Below are 19,771 nucleotides of genomic sequence, written 5' to 3' on the forward strand. Positions count from 1 at the left end.
GTTTTACGGGGCGGAAAAGTAAGGGTCCGTTAGACATGCTCTAACCGGGCACACAGTTTGATTGGTTTGGTTTCACGGTTTTCCTGTTTAGGGACCAACTGTTAACAGGCATTTCGTTGTGGATCCACCTCCGTGCCAGGGTTTCGGGCAAAAACCCTAGTTTGATCTTCAAACATGGCGGTGGTGTGACGGATCATGACCCTCTCGAGAACGTTGTCGTGGAGCTCAGGCTTATGTTGCTTACAGAGTTACAGAGTTTGATCTTTCAACGTGAAGCTGTTTCGAGTTTTTCTAGCTTTGCTATGTACCTCAATGTTGGAAGGTCGGTTTGGCTAGCCACGCACGGGCGAATCTTTGTATTCCTTTTTGCGGGACGATTCGAAAAACAAAAGTCAAGAGAGGCCACCACATAGACGAAAGCACGCAACCGCACCAAACCCTAGCCCAAGGCCGCCCCTCAACTCTTCCTGCGTGCCGGTTCCATGGCGCTGCGCTCTCCCTCCAGCACTCGTCGGCAGGATGAGCCCCTCCGTGATTCGCCGCCGGCGGACTCTCCGCCTCCCACCTCTCAGGTACCTAGTTCCGCTTTCGTTCGATCGATCCACCTATGCTGATGCCTGCAATACGCTGTCCGCCTGCCTTGTTCTGACGAGATCTATCATGTATCACCATGCAAATTAACCAGTAGAGCCCCATCAAGCGATTTTTTATGCTAACAAATTATTTGATGCGCCTTAGCCTTTTCCCAAGACAATAACAAAGATGTTGTTTTAATGCAATTTCCTAGTTTAGACCCTTGTTACGAGAGGGTGTTTAATTTGACTAACAACAAGGTTTTAAATAGCGGGCTATAAGCTATACTGCTATAGCGGTAGCTTGGGGAAACAACTACGGCCAATTTTTTGCGGGCTAATGCACCTAGCCGCACTATAGTCAGGCTATATAACGGGCTGTTTAAAACTATGCCCAAAAATTTATTATCTTACCAGGGAGAATGTTGCCACTGAAATGTGTACAGTAAGTGCCGGATTGCAGAAAAGCCTATCTTTCATTTATGTGCTTGAAAAAGTGGTGATAATTAGTTTTTTACTGAAGCAATTTGTAGTGGTTGGGCCACTGGCCCTGGTGCTGGCCTCACACATTGAGGACACAGCGGAGCGGATATGATGAATGGTTAATTCCATGACATGTGGGCTTTTGATTTACTTGGAGGGAATAAGAGTATCTATACTTCTGTTTTACTTTTCCTTTAGTGAAACTTTGTGGTTGTCCCAGCCAATGTCCCTGGTGCACAACGACAACAAGCAGGACCAGAAGGAAGACAACCTCATGATCATGAGCTCCATCAAGAATGTGGAAGAAGAGGCAGCCAAGACAAGGCAGGAGGCGGTGCAACTCAAGAAGAGGCTGGCCGAGCTGGAGCTGGCCATGGTCAACCTCAAGAGAGTGGACATTCCCATTAATGTATGTGTTATAAATTGTACTGTTGTTAAAGCATTTCCAAAAAAAAACTCGTGTAAAATAAGTTTCATATAGTAGTGGTTGAACTTTTAAAAGTTTGATAGTATGAATTCTAAAAGTACTACTGGTAGCCAATTAAATCCATCCATGCTCCATCGTTAGCACCCACTGGCATGCATGAATAGCTTTTTAAACTTATGGATTAATATCAATTATTTATCTTACCAGGGTGGATCCAGCCATGGAGCTAAAGCTGATGCTGCTAGGAAAACAAAGGAAGAGGTGGATCAGTTGTTGGTCCAATTAGAAAAGGAGGGATTGGAGATAGATGGAAAGGTAGCTAGTATTATTGATGATGGGATATGGAGAATTAAAGCTGAAGCCGTGAGGTAATTAATTTGAGGCACTACAGCTTATTTGATTTTTTAACCAAATGAAATGATCCTAACATTCATGCATTATGCACATTCTTTTGATAGGGAACCAAAAGGGCGCAATGTGATGGAATCACTGCTCATTCTTGCAGCTTATGTTGTTGGTTTCGTCATTGGTGTGGAATTGCAAGAAAATAAATTCCGTGAGGAGTATGCCAAGATGAAACGTTCTTAGTTAAATAGCCTAAGGCTTGCGAGTGCATTCTGTTTATGGTACTTTGTAAAACCATGTAGGTAATCATAGGAAAACACTGTTGGCTAATTGTGGTATGCAAACCTAAGTTTTCTAGTTCATGCTATACTATGGTTTTTGCCATTTATAATGTAACTCTTGTTTGGTAGCACCATGTCCCTGTTCTAACCTGTGTGGAGCAGGTGCTCCGTTTTGTAATGAAGGTTAACTGGCGTTTAAGGTCTTTTCTTTCCACAACAAAGGGCTGCTGGAGGTACGAGATGTCCCCTAGTTTTTAGGGTTCCCTATTTCCTCTCGCGACGGCTGTGAGAGTTTCCTCTTCCTGGCGGGTGATCGTCGTTCTCTCGGGCTAGGTTCCGCGAGGCACTGTTGGGAATCGATTGAAGTGCTGTTCTGCGAGGTGCTCGGGGAGTTGCATGGCGGGGAAAGTGGATACGGCGCCGGCTCCGCCGCTGCCACCACCGCTCCCGCTGAGATCGGAAGCTGAGTTCAACAGGGATTCGGATAAGAATTCTGAGACGGACAAGACTGGAGGCTTGGGTAGTAGATCTCTTGAAGACGACCTGAAGCATAGATTTGATAGTCTGAACCTATATGGGGAGGAAGAATCCCAGATCTCGATTTCTCGGGTGAGATTGAAGAGTTGATCGGTGATATCCGGTGGCTAGCTATTTTTAGGGTTCATACCCTAAAGCCCTTTAGCCATGCGGCTCTGTTCAAGCAGATGCGCAATGCATGGGCGCCTGCCTAGACGGTGACGTTCAAAGCAAAAGGACACTGGTGGAAAAATAGGCTTCCGGGAAGCCCCATAAGTCGCGAAGGTAAAGGAACCGCGACTAATGGGGTCTTTAGTCGCGGTTCGTGTGGCGAACCGCGACCAAAGGCCTGGGCCAGGGCGCACGGTGGCCAGCTGGTGCACGTGGGGGGTTTTAGTCGCGGTTGGCCAGGCCAACCGCGACTAAAGGTGCCCGAAGGCTTTTAGTCGCGGTTGGCCAGGCCAACCGCGACTAAAGCCCCTCCCCTATATATACCCATCCAGCAGCCAACACTTAGCCATTTGGTGCCATTCTCTTCACAAGCTTCACAAGTGGGTGTTAGGTTTGCTTTTGGTTCCTCTTATGCACATAAGGTGTTTGATGAAATGCCCCAAGAGCATGAAACAAACATGATATGAAGGGTTGGAGCCACACTTGAGCTTTCTCATTTATTTTTTCCTCCTCGATCGCGGTTAGCAACTTGAACCTTTGATGTGTCGTTGATAAAATGTGCATGTGTGTGTAGTTCATTGTTTAATTTATATTGTTTGTAGCTAGTTAGTTTAACAAATGCATGATGGTTAATTATATATTTTATATTATAATAATGCGAGATGAATCGACAATGGATGTACGGTAACCGACTCTCCGGCGAGTTCAGTGCGGGTTTGAAAGATTTCCTCGTAGTGGCCAATGCGAACAAGCGGGGGGTTTTGTTATCTGTCCATGTGTTAAATGTAAGAATCGGAATGGTTACTCTTCCTCAAGAGATGTTCACATGCACCTGCTTCGGCACGGTTTCATGCCAAGCTATAATTGTTGGACCAAGCATGGAGAAAGAGGGGTTATAATGGAAGAAGATGAAGAAGGGGATGATTTCAATGATGAAAGCTATCTTGCTCATTTCGGTGATACTTTCATGGAGGATGCTGAAGGTGAAGGGGAAGGTGAAGGGGAAGGTGAAGAAGAGGCACGTGATGATCCCGTTGATGATCTTGGTCGGACCATTGCCGATGCACGGAGACGCTGCGAAACTGAAAAAGAGAGGGAGAATTTGGATCGCATGTTAGAGGATCACAGGAAGGCGCCGTACCCGGATGCGATGATGGTCCGAAAAAGCTGGGCTGCACACTCGGATTTGCTGAGATGGAAGGCACAGGCAGGTGTAGCTGACTCGGCATTTAAAAACTTGCTGAAAATGTTGAAGAATATGTTTCCAAAGAATAACGAGTTGCCCGCCACTACGTACGAAGCAAAGAAGGTTGTCTCGCCCTCTAGGTTTAGAGGTTCGAAGATACATGCATGCATCAACGACCGCATCCTCTACCGCGGTGAATACGAGAATTTGAATGAATGCCCGGTATGCACCGCATTGCGTTATAAGATCGAGGCGATGACCCTGGTGACGATGTTGAGGGCTAGAAACCCGGGAAGAGGGTTCCCGCCAAGGTGATGTGGTATGCTCCTATAATACCACGGTTGAAACGTCCTGTTCAGGAACAAAGAGCATGCCAAGTTGTTGCGATGGCACAAAGAGGACCGTAAGTCGGACGGGGAGTTGAGACACCCCGCAGATGGAACGCAATGGAGAAAGATCGACGAGAGAGTTCAAAGATTTTGCAGCTGACGCAAGGAACATAAGATTTGGTCTAAGTACGGATGGCATGAATCCTTTTGGCGAGCGAGCTCCAGCCATAGTACCTGGCCCGTGACTCTATGCATCTACAACCTTCCTCCTTGGTTGTGCATGAAGCGGAAGTTCATTATGATGCCGGTGCTCATCCAAGGTCCGAAGCAACCCGGCAACGACATCGATGTGTACCTAAGGCCATTAGTTGATGAACTTTTACAGCTGTGGGGCAGACCTGGTGTCCGTGTGTGGGATGAGCACAAAGAAGAGGAATTTGACCTACGAGCGTTGCTTTTCGTAACCATCAACGATTGGCCTGCTCTTAGTAACCTTTCGGGACTGTCAAATAAGGGATACAATGCATGCACGCACCGCTTACATGAGACCGAAAGTGTACATTTGCCAAATTGTAAGAAGAACGTGTAACTTGGGCATCGTCGATTTCTTCCGAAAGGTCATCCGAGTAAGAAAGAAAGGCAAGCATTACAACGGCAAGGCAGATCACCGGCCGAAGCCTGCGGAACTACACCGGTGCCGAGGTATTTGATATGGTCAAGGGTTTGAAAGTCATCTTTGGAAAGGGTCCTGGCGGACAATCGGTTCCGAAGGGAGCCGACGGGCACGTAGCCATGTGGAAGAAGAAATCTATATTCCGGGAGCTAGAATATTGGAAAGTCCTAGAAGTCCGCTCCGCAATCGACGTGATGCACGTTACGAAGAATATTTGCGTGAACATCCTAAGCTTCTTGGGCGTGTATGGGAAGTCAAATGATACAAAGGAAGCACGGCGAGGACCAGCAAAGTTTGAAAGACCCCGATGACCGGCATCCGGAACGGTTTCAAGGTCGTGCCGGCTACGCTCCGACCAAAGAAGAGAAGGTCATCTTTTTTGAATGCCCGAGCAGTATGAAGGTCCCGTCAGGATTCTCGTCCAATATAAAGGGAATAATAAACATGGCGGAGAAAAAGTTCCAAAACCCGAAGTCTCACGACCGCCATGTGATTATGACGCAATTGCTTCCGATTGCTTTGAGGGGCTCCTGCCGGAAAATGTTCGACTGCCCATTGTGAAGCTATGTGCATTCCTCAATGCAATCTCTCGAAGGTAATCAATCCGAAGTTCTACCACGGTTACGTAACGATGTGATCCAATGTCTTGTCGGCTTCGAGTTGGTGTTCCCGCCATCCTTCTTCAATATTATGACGCACCTCCTGGTTCACCTAGTCGATGAGATTTCCATTCTCGGTCCTGTATTTCTACACAATATGTTCCCCTTCGAGAGGTTCATGGGAATATTAAAGAAATATGTTCGTAACCGTGCTAGGCCGAAGGAAGCATCGCCAAGGGCTATGGAAATGAGGAGGTAATTGAGTTTTGTGTTGACTTTGTTCCCGACCTTAAGCCGATTGGTCTTCCTCAATCGCGGCACGAGGGGAGACTAAGTGGAAAAGGCACGATCGGAAGGAAATCAATGATATGTATGGACGGCCATTCTCCGACCGAAGCACACCACACGCTTCCGACCAATTCCAGCTTGGTGGCTCCGTACTTTGAGAAACACAAGAATATTTTACGCTCGGACAACCCCCGGGAAGCTCGAATCCTGGATTAGGAAGGCCCACATGGAGACTTTCGGCAGTTGGTTGAGAAAACATTTAATGAGTGACAATAAGGTTGTAGATCAGCTGTACATGTTGGCCAAGACACCATCTTCGACTATAACGACTTTCCAAGGGTACGAGGTAAATGGGAATACATTTTACATGATCGCCCAAGATAAAAAGAGCACCAACCAAAACAGTGGTGTCCGCTTTGATGCAAAGCAACCGAGAATGGGCAAAAGGTCACATATTATGGTTACATAGAGGAGATATGGGAACTTGACTATGGACCCTCCTTTAGGGTCCCTTTGTTCCGGTGCAAATGGTTCAAGCTAACAGGAGGTGGGGTAAAGGTGGACCAGCAATACGGAATGACAATGGTGGATTTCAACAATCTTGGTTACCTTGACGAACCATTCGTCCTAGCGAAAGATGTCGCTCAGGTTTTCTATGTGAAGGACGTGAGTAGCAAACCGAGGAAACGGAAAGATAAGAAAACGATCAGTACATCATGCGATGATCCAAAGCGCCACATTGTTCTTTCAGGGAAAAGAAACATCGTGGGAGTGGAGGACAAGACAGACATGTCAGAAGATTATAATATGTTTGCTGAAATTCCGCCCTTCAAAGTGAACACCGACCCAAGCATTAAGTTAAATGATGAGGATGCTCCATGGATACGGCACAATCGTAAGCAAGCGGGGACACAAGGGAAGAAATGATGTGTAATAATTTATTGTACCAAACTTTGTTGAATGAATCATGTGAATTATATTACCCGTGATGTGTTTGGTGTGTCCATTTTCGAATGATTCAATTGACTCGAGATAGCACTGATGATACATGAAATTTGGAGTGACTAAGTTATACTCCTGCATACATGAAATTTGGAGTGACTAAGTCATACTCCTGCATATAGGAAATTTGGAGTGACTAAGTCATACTCCTGCATACATGAAATTTGGAGTGATTTAGTCATACTCCTGCCTAGGCGTATAATATGCATACTCGTAGTCTTCATAGCCGCCGCCGTTGTACCGGTAGTCGTCGCCTTCTAAGTTGCCGGCGTCGTCGTCGCTCGCTGTCGTCGCCGTCGTCGGGCGGCGCTCGTGGCTCGAACCGAGGGTAGCGCAGGCGGGGGATATCGCCGGCCGTGATGTAGTCCATGACGCTCCGCGAGTCCGGCCGTACCACCATAGCCGACGGCCGGCCTCGTGGAAGTTTCCGGGAGGCAGACCGTCCTCCTCATACCCGGCGAGCGCCCTCTCACGCCGATTGATGAAGAAGGCGTCCCAAGTATGCTCGGTTATCGGGATGCCGGCGGGGATTCATCCGCTGCTCCGGCGTGAGGTCGAGGTAGTAGTGGTTCGTGATGGCCGCCCGGCGCGCGCACCCGAGGGACGGGAGGGACCGGCACGCCGCCGGCGCTTAGGCTCCAGCCCGGCAGGGACGCGGTAGCCCGGAGGGCAAGGGTAGTTCGAGGCGCAAAGCTCCTCCACCCGCCGGTAGGTTAGAGTGGGTGCGGTGGAAGCCATGAGAGAGTGATGAGAGATTGTAGAGATGTGATAATGCTGGCCAAGCCGGGCTACATATATGTAGTGACAAATGGCGGGAAAAATGGCAGCGGGAAGACAGGAGGCGGGAAGAAAGTGGCGGGAAGAAAGTGGCGGGAACAAAGAGGCGGGAAGAAAGAGGCGGGAAGAAAGTGGCGGGAAGAAAGTGGCGGGAAGAAAGAGGCGGGAAGAAAGAGGCGGGAAGACAGGAGGCGGGACGAAAGTGGCGGGAAGAAAGAGGCGGGAAGAAAGTGGCGGGAAGAAAGAGGCGGAAAGAAAGAGGCGGGAAAGAACTTGCGGGAAGACAGACGGGGAGAACTTATGGGAAGACAGAGGTGGCCGGGAAGAACTGGTGGGAAGCGGGGGGCAGGAAGACAGATGAGGGCCCGCGAGTTTTATTTTTCTGAATTTTTTGATATATTATATGTATTTTTAACATTTTGAATTTAATTAGTTTTATTTTTCTGAATTTTTTGATATATTATTTGTATTTTAAACATTTTGAATTGAATTAGTTTTATTTTTCTGAAATTTTTGATATATTATTTGTATTTTATGATTTTGAAATGAATTAGTTTTATTTTTCTGAGTTTATTGATATATTATATGTATTTTAAACATTTTGAATTGAATTAGTTTTATTTTTCTGAAATTTTTGATATATTATTTGTATTTTATGATTTTGAAATGAATTAGTTTTATTTTTCTGAATTTATTGATATATTATATGTATTTTAAACATTTTGAATTGAATTAGTTTTATTTTTTTGAAATTTTTGATATATTATTTGTATTTTATGATTTTGAAATGAATTAGTTTTATTTTTCTGAGTTTATTGATATATTATATGTATTTTAAACATTTTGAATTGAATTAGTTTTATTTTTCTGAAATTTTTGATATATTATTTGTATTTTATGATTTTGAAATGAATTAGTTTTATTTTTCTGAGTTTATTGATATATTATATGTATTTTAAACATTTTGAATTGAATTAGTTTTATTTTTCTGAAATTTTTGATATATTATTTGTATTTTATGATTTTGAAATGAATTAGTTTTATTTTTCTGAGTTTTTCTGTATTTTTAACATTTTGAAAAACAAAAAGTAATTTGAAAAATACCTTTATTCGCGGTTGGCCTCGCCAACCGCGACTAAAGGTCTTTGCGCGCGGGAACGGAAAACCCGGCGAAAAAAGCCTTTAGTCGCGGCTGGTCTGGCCAACCGCGACTAAAGGGTGCCCTTTAGTCGCGGATCGCCTCCCCAACCGCGACTAAAGGGGGGTCCCTTTATATACGCGCGGGCACGAACGGCCGCGGCACACTCGTCTTCTCCGCCGATCCAACCGCATCTGCAGCGCACCCGAGCCCTCTACCGCGCCGTCGCCGCGCCCTCTACCGCTGTCGCCGCGCCGTCGCCGCGCCCTCTGCCGTGCTTCTCTCGCCACGCCGCGCCGCCAACCGCCGCGCCTCGTCGTCGTAGCCGTCGGGTACGTGCCGCGCTGCCGCCGCCACAGTTCACCACCGCGCGCCCGACGACAACAGCGCCGTAAGGACCTGCGCGCGCGCGCTCGTCTCAGATTGCCGCCGCCGCCTGTCGCGCCTCGATCCCGGCCGTCCGCGCGCCGCCGCTGCCGCCGCCCTCGCCGCCGCTTGGGGCTGCCGTGTCGTCGTCGCTGCAGATGAGAGAGAGACAAAGAACGAGAGAGGAACGAGAGAAGGGCCGTGGCGCCCGGCCATCACACTTTTTTTTGTTTTTTTTGTTTTTTTAAATTTGTAACTAAATTTTTTTTAATTAAAAATGTAACTAATGAGTTTTTAAATTTTTTTTTGATATACTAAGTTTTTAACACGGCATTTCTAAAACTGTGGATGGCATCATTTTAACACGGCATTTCTAAAATTTTAAAAGTTGACGCTCATGAATGGAAGCCCAAATCAATATACATTTTCAGCATTGTCTTTGTTCCGATGAGAAAGCCAAAATATTTCGCAACTAAATATGCTTCGATAATTTCGTTTCCTCAATTGTTGGAATTGTACTAGTTTTTGGACTATATATCAAATGCATTTTGAACTACAACTCTTTTTTTCCAAGAGAGTTTCTTTGTTTTTTTAACTTAGCCCCGTATTTATTTTTCATTGAGCAACTCCATGAAACTTGGTAAGTCCATCTAGCCGTGGCAGTTCCGGAGAAGTAGAAACAGAAACAAACGGAACCGGGTCGAGAATCCACCACCACCACCGCCACCGCCCTCGGCACCGCCACCGCCCTTTCGCCACCGCCCTTTCACCACCGCCACCGCGCGCGTATACTGAGGGGGGAGCGAGCCCCTCGTCGCCCCCCTCCGCATACGCGCGGTGTTTTTTTTGGGATCGAGATCAGGGGGCGGCGAGGGTTATGTGTGTGTTGTCCTCGCCTCCCTCTCCGTGACGCCGTCGTCTACCGCCCCGTCTCGCGCTCTTCCGCGACACCCTCTCCCACCCCTTCCAGCTCGCCGGCCCCCTCCTTTTTGCCACCGCCCTTTCGCCACCGCCACCGCCCCTTCTTCACTTAATTAATTTGTTTTGACTACATGTTTTCGGGACCGACATATGGCGGACGATAGAGCTGACCCGATTCTGGACAACTATGATCCGGACGCCGAAGACCATATGTTCGGCATCATAAAAGGCGATATTCCATATGTGCCGACCGGAGAAGAAGAAGATGATATCTCTTCTTATCTGAACCTTGAGTGTGAAGATGAAGGGCGCCGTCAGCAAGCAGATGATGCCGAAGAAACGTCGATAAACGACGATCTTCAATTGGAAGTAGCAACCACCTCCGGCGCCGAGGTATATATATATACATATTGAGCGTCTGGTGATACAAACTAACTGATTTGAATAAATGTGTGTGTACTAACGCGCGCGACTCTCTTTCTTATTTTAGCCCTCGGCCGGATCGTCGAAAAATCGAGTACGTCGTCGTCAAAGCGTGGCGCAACCAAGACGATGAAAGCAGGAGAAACATGCACCATCGATGTTGTCGACGAAGCAACCGGCAGGCCGCTGGAGCCCAGCAAGAACGCCACCAAGTTTGTCAGCCAATGCGGAGCCGTTGTTAGAGACAACGTCTCGATCACCCGCCAGGAGTGGAATGAGCCAAAGAAGGCACGTGTTGGTTTCACTTTTGTCGATAAGAGAACAAAAAAAGATTGCTTCAAAAAGCTTATGGAACATTTCGTTCTACCTCCGGAATACCGCAAATACGATGAGGAGGGTAACAAGATTGCGGAAAACAAGGAGAGGCGCAAGCTAGTCAAACAGTTCGCTCTTTCTAGGATGGCCAACGCATTCCGGAAATACAAGCAAAATCTAGCCCATGACTTTGTCAACCAGGGCAAGACTCCGGATTTCAAAGGACAATATGAGAAACCGCAACATGATTGGCCAGATTTTGTGAAGCAAAAGAAATCGGAGCAGTTCCTTGAACTATCGAAGAAAAATAAGGAAAATGCGGCCAAGAAGGAGTACAATCATAAAATGGGGCCAGGAGGGTATCGCTTTTGGCAGCCTAAGTGGGAGAAGATGGAGAACGAGCTGAAGGCGCGAGGAATCCGTCCAGGTACGGAGGGATGGGACCCAAGGGCCAAAAGCTGGTGGTACGGGCATGGGGGATCGCTGAACCCGGAGACAGGGGAGTGTGTTTACCAGGGCAAAATAATTACACCCACCAAAAAGCTTATTGAGGCAATGAGGGATGCTCAAGCGGGGAAGATCAAGTTCAACAGAGAGAACGACGCCCTGACAAAAGCCCTCGGGAATCCTGAACACGGAGGACGTGTACGAGGCATGGGGCCCATTCCGTGGAAAATAGGGTTCCCCTGAACGATGACCCGTACGGTTACGTAAGCCGTAAGAGAAAGATGGATCGGGAAAAAGATGTTGTGGCGCAGCTTGGTAACGGAAATGGATGTGATGAAGAAAACCGTGAGTGTACTAGTAGCCGAAAGAGAGGCAGCTCGGGCGCAGCATGCTGAAGATCATCCAATGGATCTCGAAAGCCGCAGCGGAGAAGAAGCAGCGTGGCTTCCACGGAGGCCTCACCGGCTGGTGCACCGACGATAGAAATTACCGCACCGGAGCCTCACGGTGGTCGAAGTTACTGCACCGGAGCCTCCTCGCTACCCCGTGGACGATATAAAGGAGATGAAAGCATGTCATCTCGTATTATCCTATCGGGAACATGTCCATGAAGGTAGCCATCGGCAGTGCTTTACCACTGGAGCACTCCACCACAACAACCCCATTCAAGATGGCTATGCTCGTGTCACGGTGGAGGAGATAGTCCAAGGGTTTGAGGACCTGGACATTGACATTGCTACACCCGAAGGGGTGAAAAGACTTGGAGATGTCAACCGCCAGCTCATTTTATGGCGGAAGAAATTTATCAAGTTTCCAGGCGAGGCGCCAACAAGTCCACCCCCGTACGGTGGTGGTGGTGGCGGTGGCGGTGGCGGTGGCGGTGGCGGTGGCGGTGGCGGTGGCGGTGACGGTGGCGGTGGCGGTGACGGTGGCGGTGGCGGTGACGGTGGCGGTGGTGCTTCACCTAATACACCTCATTCACGTCAGCCGACGACGCCGCCCCCCAGTCCTTGTCCGGCGGGTGATCAGACACCGGTACCGCCCCCCAATCCACCTCCGGCGAAGAAGCGTAAGCAGTCCCGGGTTATTAACCCGGACCCTTATGTACCTAAGAAAACAAAGATACCGGAGCCATCACCGAAGCCTCTCATCCCGAGGCCTTGGGAACTTAGTGTCGAGGAAAATGCAGCGGCCGTGGCTGCTCAAAGCATGAGAAATGGAAGGAGGAGTGCAAGAAGAAAAGAGAGGGCGAGCCCAAGCCGTATTTTCCGATGAGCAAAAGAAGTGGGCTAAGTCATTTTTGAACACACCGTCCCAAGCCGCGAAGAATCTGCCCGACGACTATTTACGTGAACTTCGTAGGCAAGCACTCGAGTTCAAGAGGAACAAAGAGTTGGCGGAGAAGAAAGCCTTGGAGGCCGAGAAAAATTAGAAAGGGGGAAAGAAGTTGCCCAGCTCGGGAACAAAGTAAACAATCGATCGCCCCGCTCATAGTGCAAGCCGCCGGTCCGGATGCCCCCGATATCATAGCAGCTGCGGCAGCACATGGATTGACCGTAACGAGTGCCGCAGAACAAGCGGCCGAGTTAGGTATCACTCTTCGTGCACTCGTTAGGCCTTGATGAGGCGCCAATGAAGGACGTAGTATTTACATATGTGAAGAATGGCCCTCTCATCGAGCCTGCGCAGAAGAGGATCTACCTCGACAAATGAAAGGTCTCGCTAAATTGGTACAAGGGTTACATAAAACATGAAAACGCCAAAGACTATATCTATGCGGAAGTTAAATATGTGCATCACTTCAAACGTTACCGGGTACAAATTCCTCCGAGTGAATTGTTCCAGCTGTTCAATCTGCGCGAGCTCGACAAATCTATCATCAGTTGCTACGTTCTGTAAGTGATTTATTAATTTCTACCCCATCTCGTTCATTGCCTGCACTATATATATATATATATATATATATTGTCCTAACTATCTTGTTGTGTACGCTATATATTATGCAGAATGAAGAAGCGGGAAATGCGAATAAGGAACATCCATGATGTTGGGTTCATTGACCCACACATCGTTAATTCATATGTGTTAGAACACCACCCCGCCGACGTGGAGGAAGACCTGTGGCGGTTTATTAGAAAACAGCAAGAGAAAAGTGATATTCTATTTCCTTACCATTTTGGGTGAGTGTTTCTGTCTTGAGCACATTCTCTTTTGTTTACTCCATGCATGGTATGTGGCTAATCGATGAGTTATGCATGGCTGTGCATGTATCGTGTCCGCAGGTTCCACCGGATTCTTATGGTAATTAAAGTTCAGACCTCCTCGCTCTCGTCCACGACTCTCGAATATGGATCCGGCGCTTTGGGGCGACATGAGAAAAATGATGCAAAAGTAATTATTTTCATTCATTTGCGCTCTATATCGATCGGCCTATTTCGTTCATCATTTCCTAATATCAAGTAACTAATTAATAACTCTCTTGTTTATTTAATTTTCTTTGCCTCGTAGGGTTTGGAGACGGTTCGTAGATACCAAGGTCGGTGAATTCAAAAAAGAGCTACATTTTAAAATGGCAAAGTGCCGACGACCGGGGATACTCAGCCACCGGGGACCAATCTATGTGGATACTATGTTTGTGAGAGGATCCGGAGATACCGCAATGAGCGGGACCGGACGTGTGAGAACAACATCCTCGAGGAATAACCTCCGAAGACGCTTAGTCCGAAGCTCGCTTCCGACCACTTCAAGAGGAACTAGCTGGATGGTTGGCGAGGGAAGTCATCGATCCTAGAGGAGAACACTATTACGATGACGTAGATCTTTATACGCACCGGAATTTGTAACTAACTTGTTCAAAATTGTATATGGTCATCCGATATTGAATATATATTGTATATGGTCATCCGATATTGAATATATATTGTATATTCCTCTTGAATTCTTTTTGGTTCTAATTTCAAATTTGTTTGAAATTGTACATTCATATGCATGTATGTATACAGTACCGTAGAATATGTGAAACTCCTTCAAAATTAAAACCCAAAAGAAATAAAATAATACAAATTAAAAAGAAACCAGATTTAGGGGGAGGGGGGCTAAACCCTAAACCCCGCGGAGGCCTTTAGTCGCGGTTGGCCGGAAGAACCGCGACTAAAGGTCCTCCGCCCGGCGCCGCCCTGCGGCCCACGTGGATGGGCCTTTAGTCGCGGTTCGTAAGGAACCGCGACTAAAGGGGGGGGCCTTTAGTCGCGCTACTTTGGTCGCGGTTGGGCCACCGCGACTAATGGCAGTTGCCAACCGCGACCAAAGCCTGTTTTTCCACCAGTGGGAGAAAACTTATTCCTTGCTCAATTCCATTGTCTTGGTGATTGGAGTCGGGTGATGGAAGGAGGTCCTTGGCTGTTTAGAGGAGCAACGTTGGTAATGGCTGAGTATGATGGTTTCACTAATGTGGAAGAATATAAACTGGATAAAGTTCCGGTTTGGGCTAGGATACAGGGAATTCCAGAAGGTCTAATGAAGAAGAAAGAGCTTGCTGAGAAAGTGGCTAGAAAGGTTGGTGATCCACCTATAAAGGTTATTGTTAATGAAGGGTTTCTTAATTCTTCAAAATATCTCAGAGCTAGGGTGCATGTTGATGTTAACAAACCTCTGGTTCGCATTGTACCAATTACAATAAAGGAAAGAAAGGTGTATCTGGTGGTGTATGAGAAGTTACCGGATTTTTGTTATTTCTATGGTCTTATCGGACATACCGTTACTGAATGTGGTGATGGTGTACATGAGGATGATAAATGTCAGTGGGGTGAATGGGTCAAAGTTGTTTTCGAGCCAAATAATCCCCCTGGGGGTGGACGGGGTTCAGCTGGACGTTCTGGTCTTTTTGGACGAGGAAGAGGTGGAGGCCGGGTGCCGGGTGAACCTAATGATTCGGAAGCGAAGAACATGGATTTGGGTACTGTGGGCTCGCTCGGAGGTGGCCAAGAGACAAGGAAAAGGCCAGTGGCGGGTAATAATGTTGCTGGGGCTGTTGTCGGTACTGTGGCGCAGCAAGTCAATTTATTGGAGTCTGGGAAGGGAAATACAAATGCAGTGATAATCCAATCTCCCCCTCAGAAAGTACAACCTATAAAGAGACAGAAGAAGGTGGTGGATGGTGTGGAAGTGGACGATATTCTAGGATCGGCGACCTCCGGGATGGAGGATCGCCGGGAACAATGAAACTCTGTGGTCTGAACTGCCGCGGTCTTCGGAACCGCCGGGCAGTTCGTGTGCTTCTTGATCTCGAGAAGTAACTAAAACGGATGTGTTTTTCTTGTCCGAAACACATTTGGATAAATCTAGGGCAGAAGATGTTAAAAGGAAGTTAGGGTTTGATCAAGCAATCGTTTTCGAGAGTGATGGTCAAAGTGGGGGTCTATTGATGCTTTTTTGAAGAATAACCTGAAGATTACTGAAAAAAGTGTGACAAAAAACTATATTGATGTTGTGATTGAAGATGTCATTCCTTGGAGATTAATTGATATTTATGGTGAGCCGAGCTGGGGTAATAAGCATATTACTTGGGACTCCTTGCGTTCTCTCCATGGTCAGATGAATTTGCCATGGTTAGCTATGGGAGATTTTAATGAGATTTTATTTAACTATGAGACGGAGGGTGGTCGACCAAGATCACAGTAGGCGATGCAGGCGTTTCATGGTGCTCTCAAAGATTGTGATTTGGAGGACATGGGATATGTGGGGGATCTGTTCACTTGGAGGAGAGGGAAGATACGGGAAAGATTGGATAGAGGAGTGGTTAATGAACAATTGAATGATGTTTTTCCGTTTGCTAAGCTGGTAAATAGTGAAACTACAAGATCAGACCGCCGGCCACTGTTGGTTGATACGGAGTATTTGTCAAACTCGCATGGGAAGACGGATACTCCTCGGAGATTTGAGGCAAGATGGTTGATGGAGGACGTGGTAGAAGAAATGGTGAAGGCTTCTTGGGAAAGGACAAAACAAAAGGGGGAGGATCCTTCCCTGATGGAGAAATGTAATGAGGTCCACTTGGAGCTTCATTGCTGGGACAAAGAGGTGCTCAAGGCACCGAATAGAAAATTGAAGGAGATGAAAAGGGATCTTGAGCAGCTTAGGCGTGGTCTAATGACAGATGCTGTGTTGGCTGTGCAAAAAGAGATCCAGTTGCAAATTGAAAACACTTTGGAAAAAGAGAAAATGTTCTAGATCCAGAGAGCACGTGCAAACTGGTTGAAACATGGGGATCGAAATACTAATTTTTTCATAGATATGCTTCAAAAAGGAAAAAAAGCAGAATACAATAAAGTTTTTGCTTGATGAGAATGGAACAAAACACGAAGACAGTGACGCTATGTGTAACATTGTACATAGTTATTTTTCTGGACTTTTCTCTTATGAAGTTTCGGATCCTGATGAATTGGTGTTTACTGATATTCAGCGCCTTGTTACTGATGAGATGAATGTGGGTCTCCTGGCTCCGTTTACTGCGGAGGAGGTAAAGAAGGCTCTTTTCAACATTGGTGATTTGAAGGCCCCCGGGCCGGATGGCCTCCATGCGGTGTTTTATAAAAGATTCTGGGATATGCTAGGAGATGATCTGGTAAAGGAAGTGTTGCACGCAGTTAATAATATTTCTGTTCCTGATGGCTGGAACAATACTACTATTGTTTTAATTCCGAAAATTGATAACCCTGAAAAGGTCACTCAATTCAGACCGATTAGCCTGTGTAATGTGGTCTACAAAGTTATCTTAAAGATGCTCTCACATCGGCTGAAGCAGTATTTGCCAGAGATTATTAGTGACCATCAGAGTGTTTTTGTGCCTGGAAGGTTAATTACGGATAACATCTTAATATCTTATGAGAGTATACATGCAATGAAGAAGAAGAAAGGCAAAAAGGGTTTAGGCGCAGTTAAACTTGACATACACAAGGCTTATGACCGGGTTGAATGGAGCTACTTGCAGAAAGTAATGTTGAAGATGTGTTTTTCTAGAAGATGGGTGGATATGATAATGGCTTGTGTGTCAACAGTAAATTATAATGTCAGATTTAATTCAATGGAGACTGACGTTTTCATTCCATCAAGGGGCTTGAGACAGGGGATCCACTGTATCCTTATCTCTTTTGGTTGGTGGCTCAAGGTTTATCAAGTATGCTTAAGGGGGCGGAACAAAGAGGTGAACTAGAGGGGGTTAGGGTCTGTCGTGATGCCCCTATGATCTCTCATCTCTTGTTCGCGGACGATTCACTAATCTTGATGAATGTAGATATGAAGAATGCGACCAAATTAAAGGAAATTCTTGATGCGTATTGTGCAAATTCGGGCCAAAAACTCGTATGAGCGTAAGTCAAGCATTTATTTTAGTCCGAATACTTCGGTTGAAGTGAGGGCGGATGTGTGTCAATTCCTGAATATTCTGACTGAATCTCTCAATGATAAGTATCTTGGCCTACCGGCTATGGTAGGGGTTGATAAAAGTGATTGTTTTAGACATTTGGTGGAAAGGGTGTTAGCAAGGATTAGTGGTTGGAAAGAGAAGATGTTGATTTTGGGTGGGAAAGAGATTCTTATTAAAGCGATTGCTCAAGCAATACCGGTGTTTGCTATGATGGTGTTCAAGATTCCAAAAAAAATACATTTCCAAAGGAACTTCTGATGCCATCTCTCAATTCTTGTGGGCGATGAGGAAGAGCATGGTGGAAGTTGTGTATCCCAAAGAAGAGTGGAGGCATGGGATTTAGAGATTTACAATGATTTAATTTGTCTATGTTGGCAAAACAGGTTTGGAGATTCTTGAGTGATTCTGATTCTCTATGTGCTAGAGTTTTGAGAGCTAAGTATTACCCTGATGGTCGGCTCCTTAATGCTAGACCGAAAAGTGGCAGCTCCTTCACATGGCAGAGCATTCTTGCAGGACTTGAGTCTTTTAAAAAGGGGTGTATTTGGAGAGTTGGTGATGGCAGTCAAAATAACATATGCGAGGATAGTTGGATTCCTTCAAGTCATAACCTGAAAATCATGACACCTAGAGGCAGTAATTTCCTTACTCGTGTGGATGAGTTGGTTAATTATGTTGATAGTACATGGGATGAAGAGCTGATCAATGATGGCCGATAGATGTTCACAGAATCCTACAAATTCCTCTCACTCCGGACATGGAAGATTTCGTGGCCTGGCACTACAATAAGTTGGGTATGTTTTGTCAAATTAGCTTACTATTGTCAATGGAATTACAAATTTGGGAGAAATAATAGGAATGAGAACGGTGCTGAAGGGGCAAATAATTCAGTATGGGAGAAGCTTTGGAGTCTTGAAATCCCTAGTAAAATAAAAAAAAATTGCTGGAGAGTGTTACAGGCTATGATCCCTTGCCGTGGTGTGCTTGCTAAACGGCATATTGGCAACCAGGCCGGGTGTCCTATTTGCTCAAATGGATGTGAGGATATAAAGCATATGTTGTTCACCTGTGAGCGAGCAAAAGAGGTATGGAGGTGCCTCGGGTTGGAAGTCAGATTGGGCAATATTTTAAACATCGACAGATCTGGTTCTGTGATTTTGGAAGAGATCGTAAAAAGAGGTGGACAAATTCCTTCTATGGATAATGTGGGATCTGCTGAATTCATTCTAATTGCAGGTTGGTTTATTTGGTGGGAAAGGAGACAGGAGGTACATGTCGATGATGTACAAACACCATTCCGATCAGCAATGTCCATTAGAGTTCTAGCAAAAAATTATATGGAGGCTCTGAAGAAACCGGTGATAAAGCAAAAGGAGGGCTAGAAGAAGCCCTTGGAAGGTGGCCTCATGATCAATGTGGATGCGTCATTTGATGGTGATTCGGGAAAGGGGGCGACGGGAGTCATTATAAGAGATCATACAGGGACTTGTATGGTTGCTCTACAGACGTTCTTGCCTCATGTTGTTGATGCTCCAATGGCGGAAGCCTATGGTTTTCGAGATGGCTTAACATTGGCACAACAAATTGGTCTGCAAAACTTCATAATTCAAACTGATTGCGCCCAAGTTGTGGAGATTATGAATAATGGAGGGTTTTCAGCGACATCGTCCATAGCCATTTATGACGATTGTAATATTCTTTGGAGTGGTTTTGGCAAGGTTTCTATTGAGTTTTGTAATAGGGAGGCTAATCAGGTAGCTCACGAGCTTTCTAGAGTTTCTTTTAGTTCTATTAGTTCTTGTACCTGGGTCGATGAACCCCCCCAGTTTCATACTCACCAAGCTCGTTAATGATGTAACTGTTTTGTGAGGGGCAGTCTGCATCGTACGCACTCTTTTCCTTCCAGGGCACCTAAGGGGGCTGGAAGGTTTTTAATGAGGCGGCCTGCTGTCCATATAAATATATGGAGTTTGTTTCAAAAATAAGGTTAATTGGTGTTTGGTAATTGAAGAGGTGTGTGTGTGGTTATTATCTATGGACCACTGTGATAATTTATGAAATAATCCGTGATATGACAACATATGTGTG

The 19,771-nt window shown here is 46.2% G+C and overlaps 1 protein-coding gene across 2 annotated transcripts; it reads left to right on the forward strand.

The window, feature by feature from the left end:
* Nucleotides 1–450: 450 nt before the first annotated feature.
* On the forward strand, nucleotides 451–2,236 carry LOC124666393. Of its 2 annotated transcripts, none has more exons than XM_047203723.1 (4): nucleotides 451–572; nucleotides 1,276–1,464; nucleotides 1,690–1,850; nucleotides 1,941–2,236. In XM_047203723.1, the coding sequence occupies exons 1-4, from the start codon at nucleotides 483–485 to the stop codon at nucleotides 2,068–2,070; spliced, it is 570 nt and encodes a 189-aa protein (XP_047059679.1). In that variant the 5' UTR covers nucleotides 451–482; the 3' UTR covers nucleotides 2,071–2,236. The 2 variants fall into 2 exon arrangements, with proteins under 2 accessions (XP_047059679.1, XP_047059680.1); XM_047203724.1 differs by having other exon boundaries at nucleotides 486–572; nucleotides 1,254–1,464.
* Nucleotides 2,237–19,771: the final 17,535 nt, after the last annotated feature.

The sequence above is a fragment of the Lolium rigidum genome, chromosome 6 (genome assembly GCF_022539505.1).
Source record: "Lolium rigidum isolate FL_2022 chromosome 6, APGP_CSIRO_Lrig_0.1, whole genome shotgun sequence".
NCBI classification, from domain to species: domain Eukaryota; kingdom Viridiplantae; phylum Streptophyta; class Magnoliopsida; order Poales; family Poaceae; genus Lolium; species Lolium rigidum.

Bases quoted from the DNA above. Each gene is read 5' to 3' on its own strand.
- LOC124666393 (XM_047203723.1), top strand. From the start codon at position 483: ATGGCGCTGCGCTCTCCCTCCAGCACTCGTCGGCAGGATGAGCCCCTC. The intron at 573-1,275 runs GTACCTAGTTCC...TGGTTGTCCCAG, and splicing joins CTCCGCCTCCCACCTCTCAG to CCAATGTCCCTGGTGCACAA. The intron at 1,465-1,689 runs GTATGTGTTATA...TTATCTTACCAG, and splicing joins GAGTGGACATTCCCATTAAT to GGTGGATCCAGCCATGGAGC.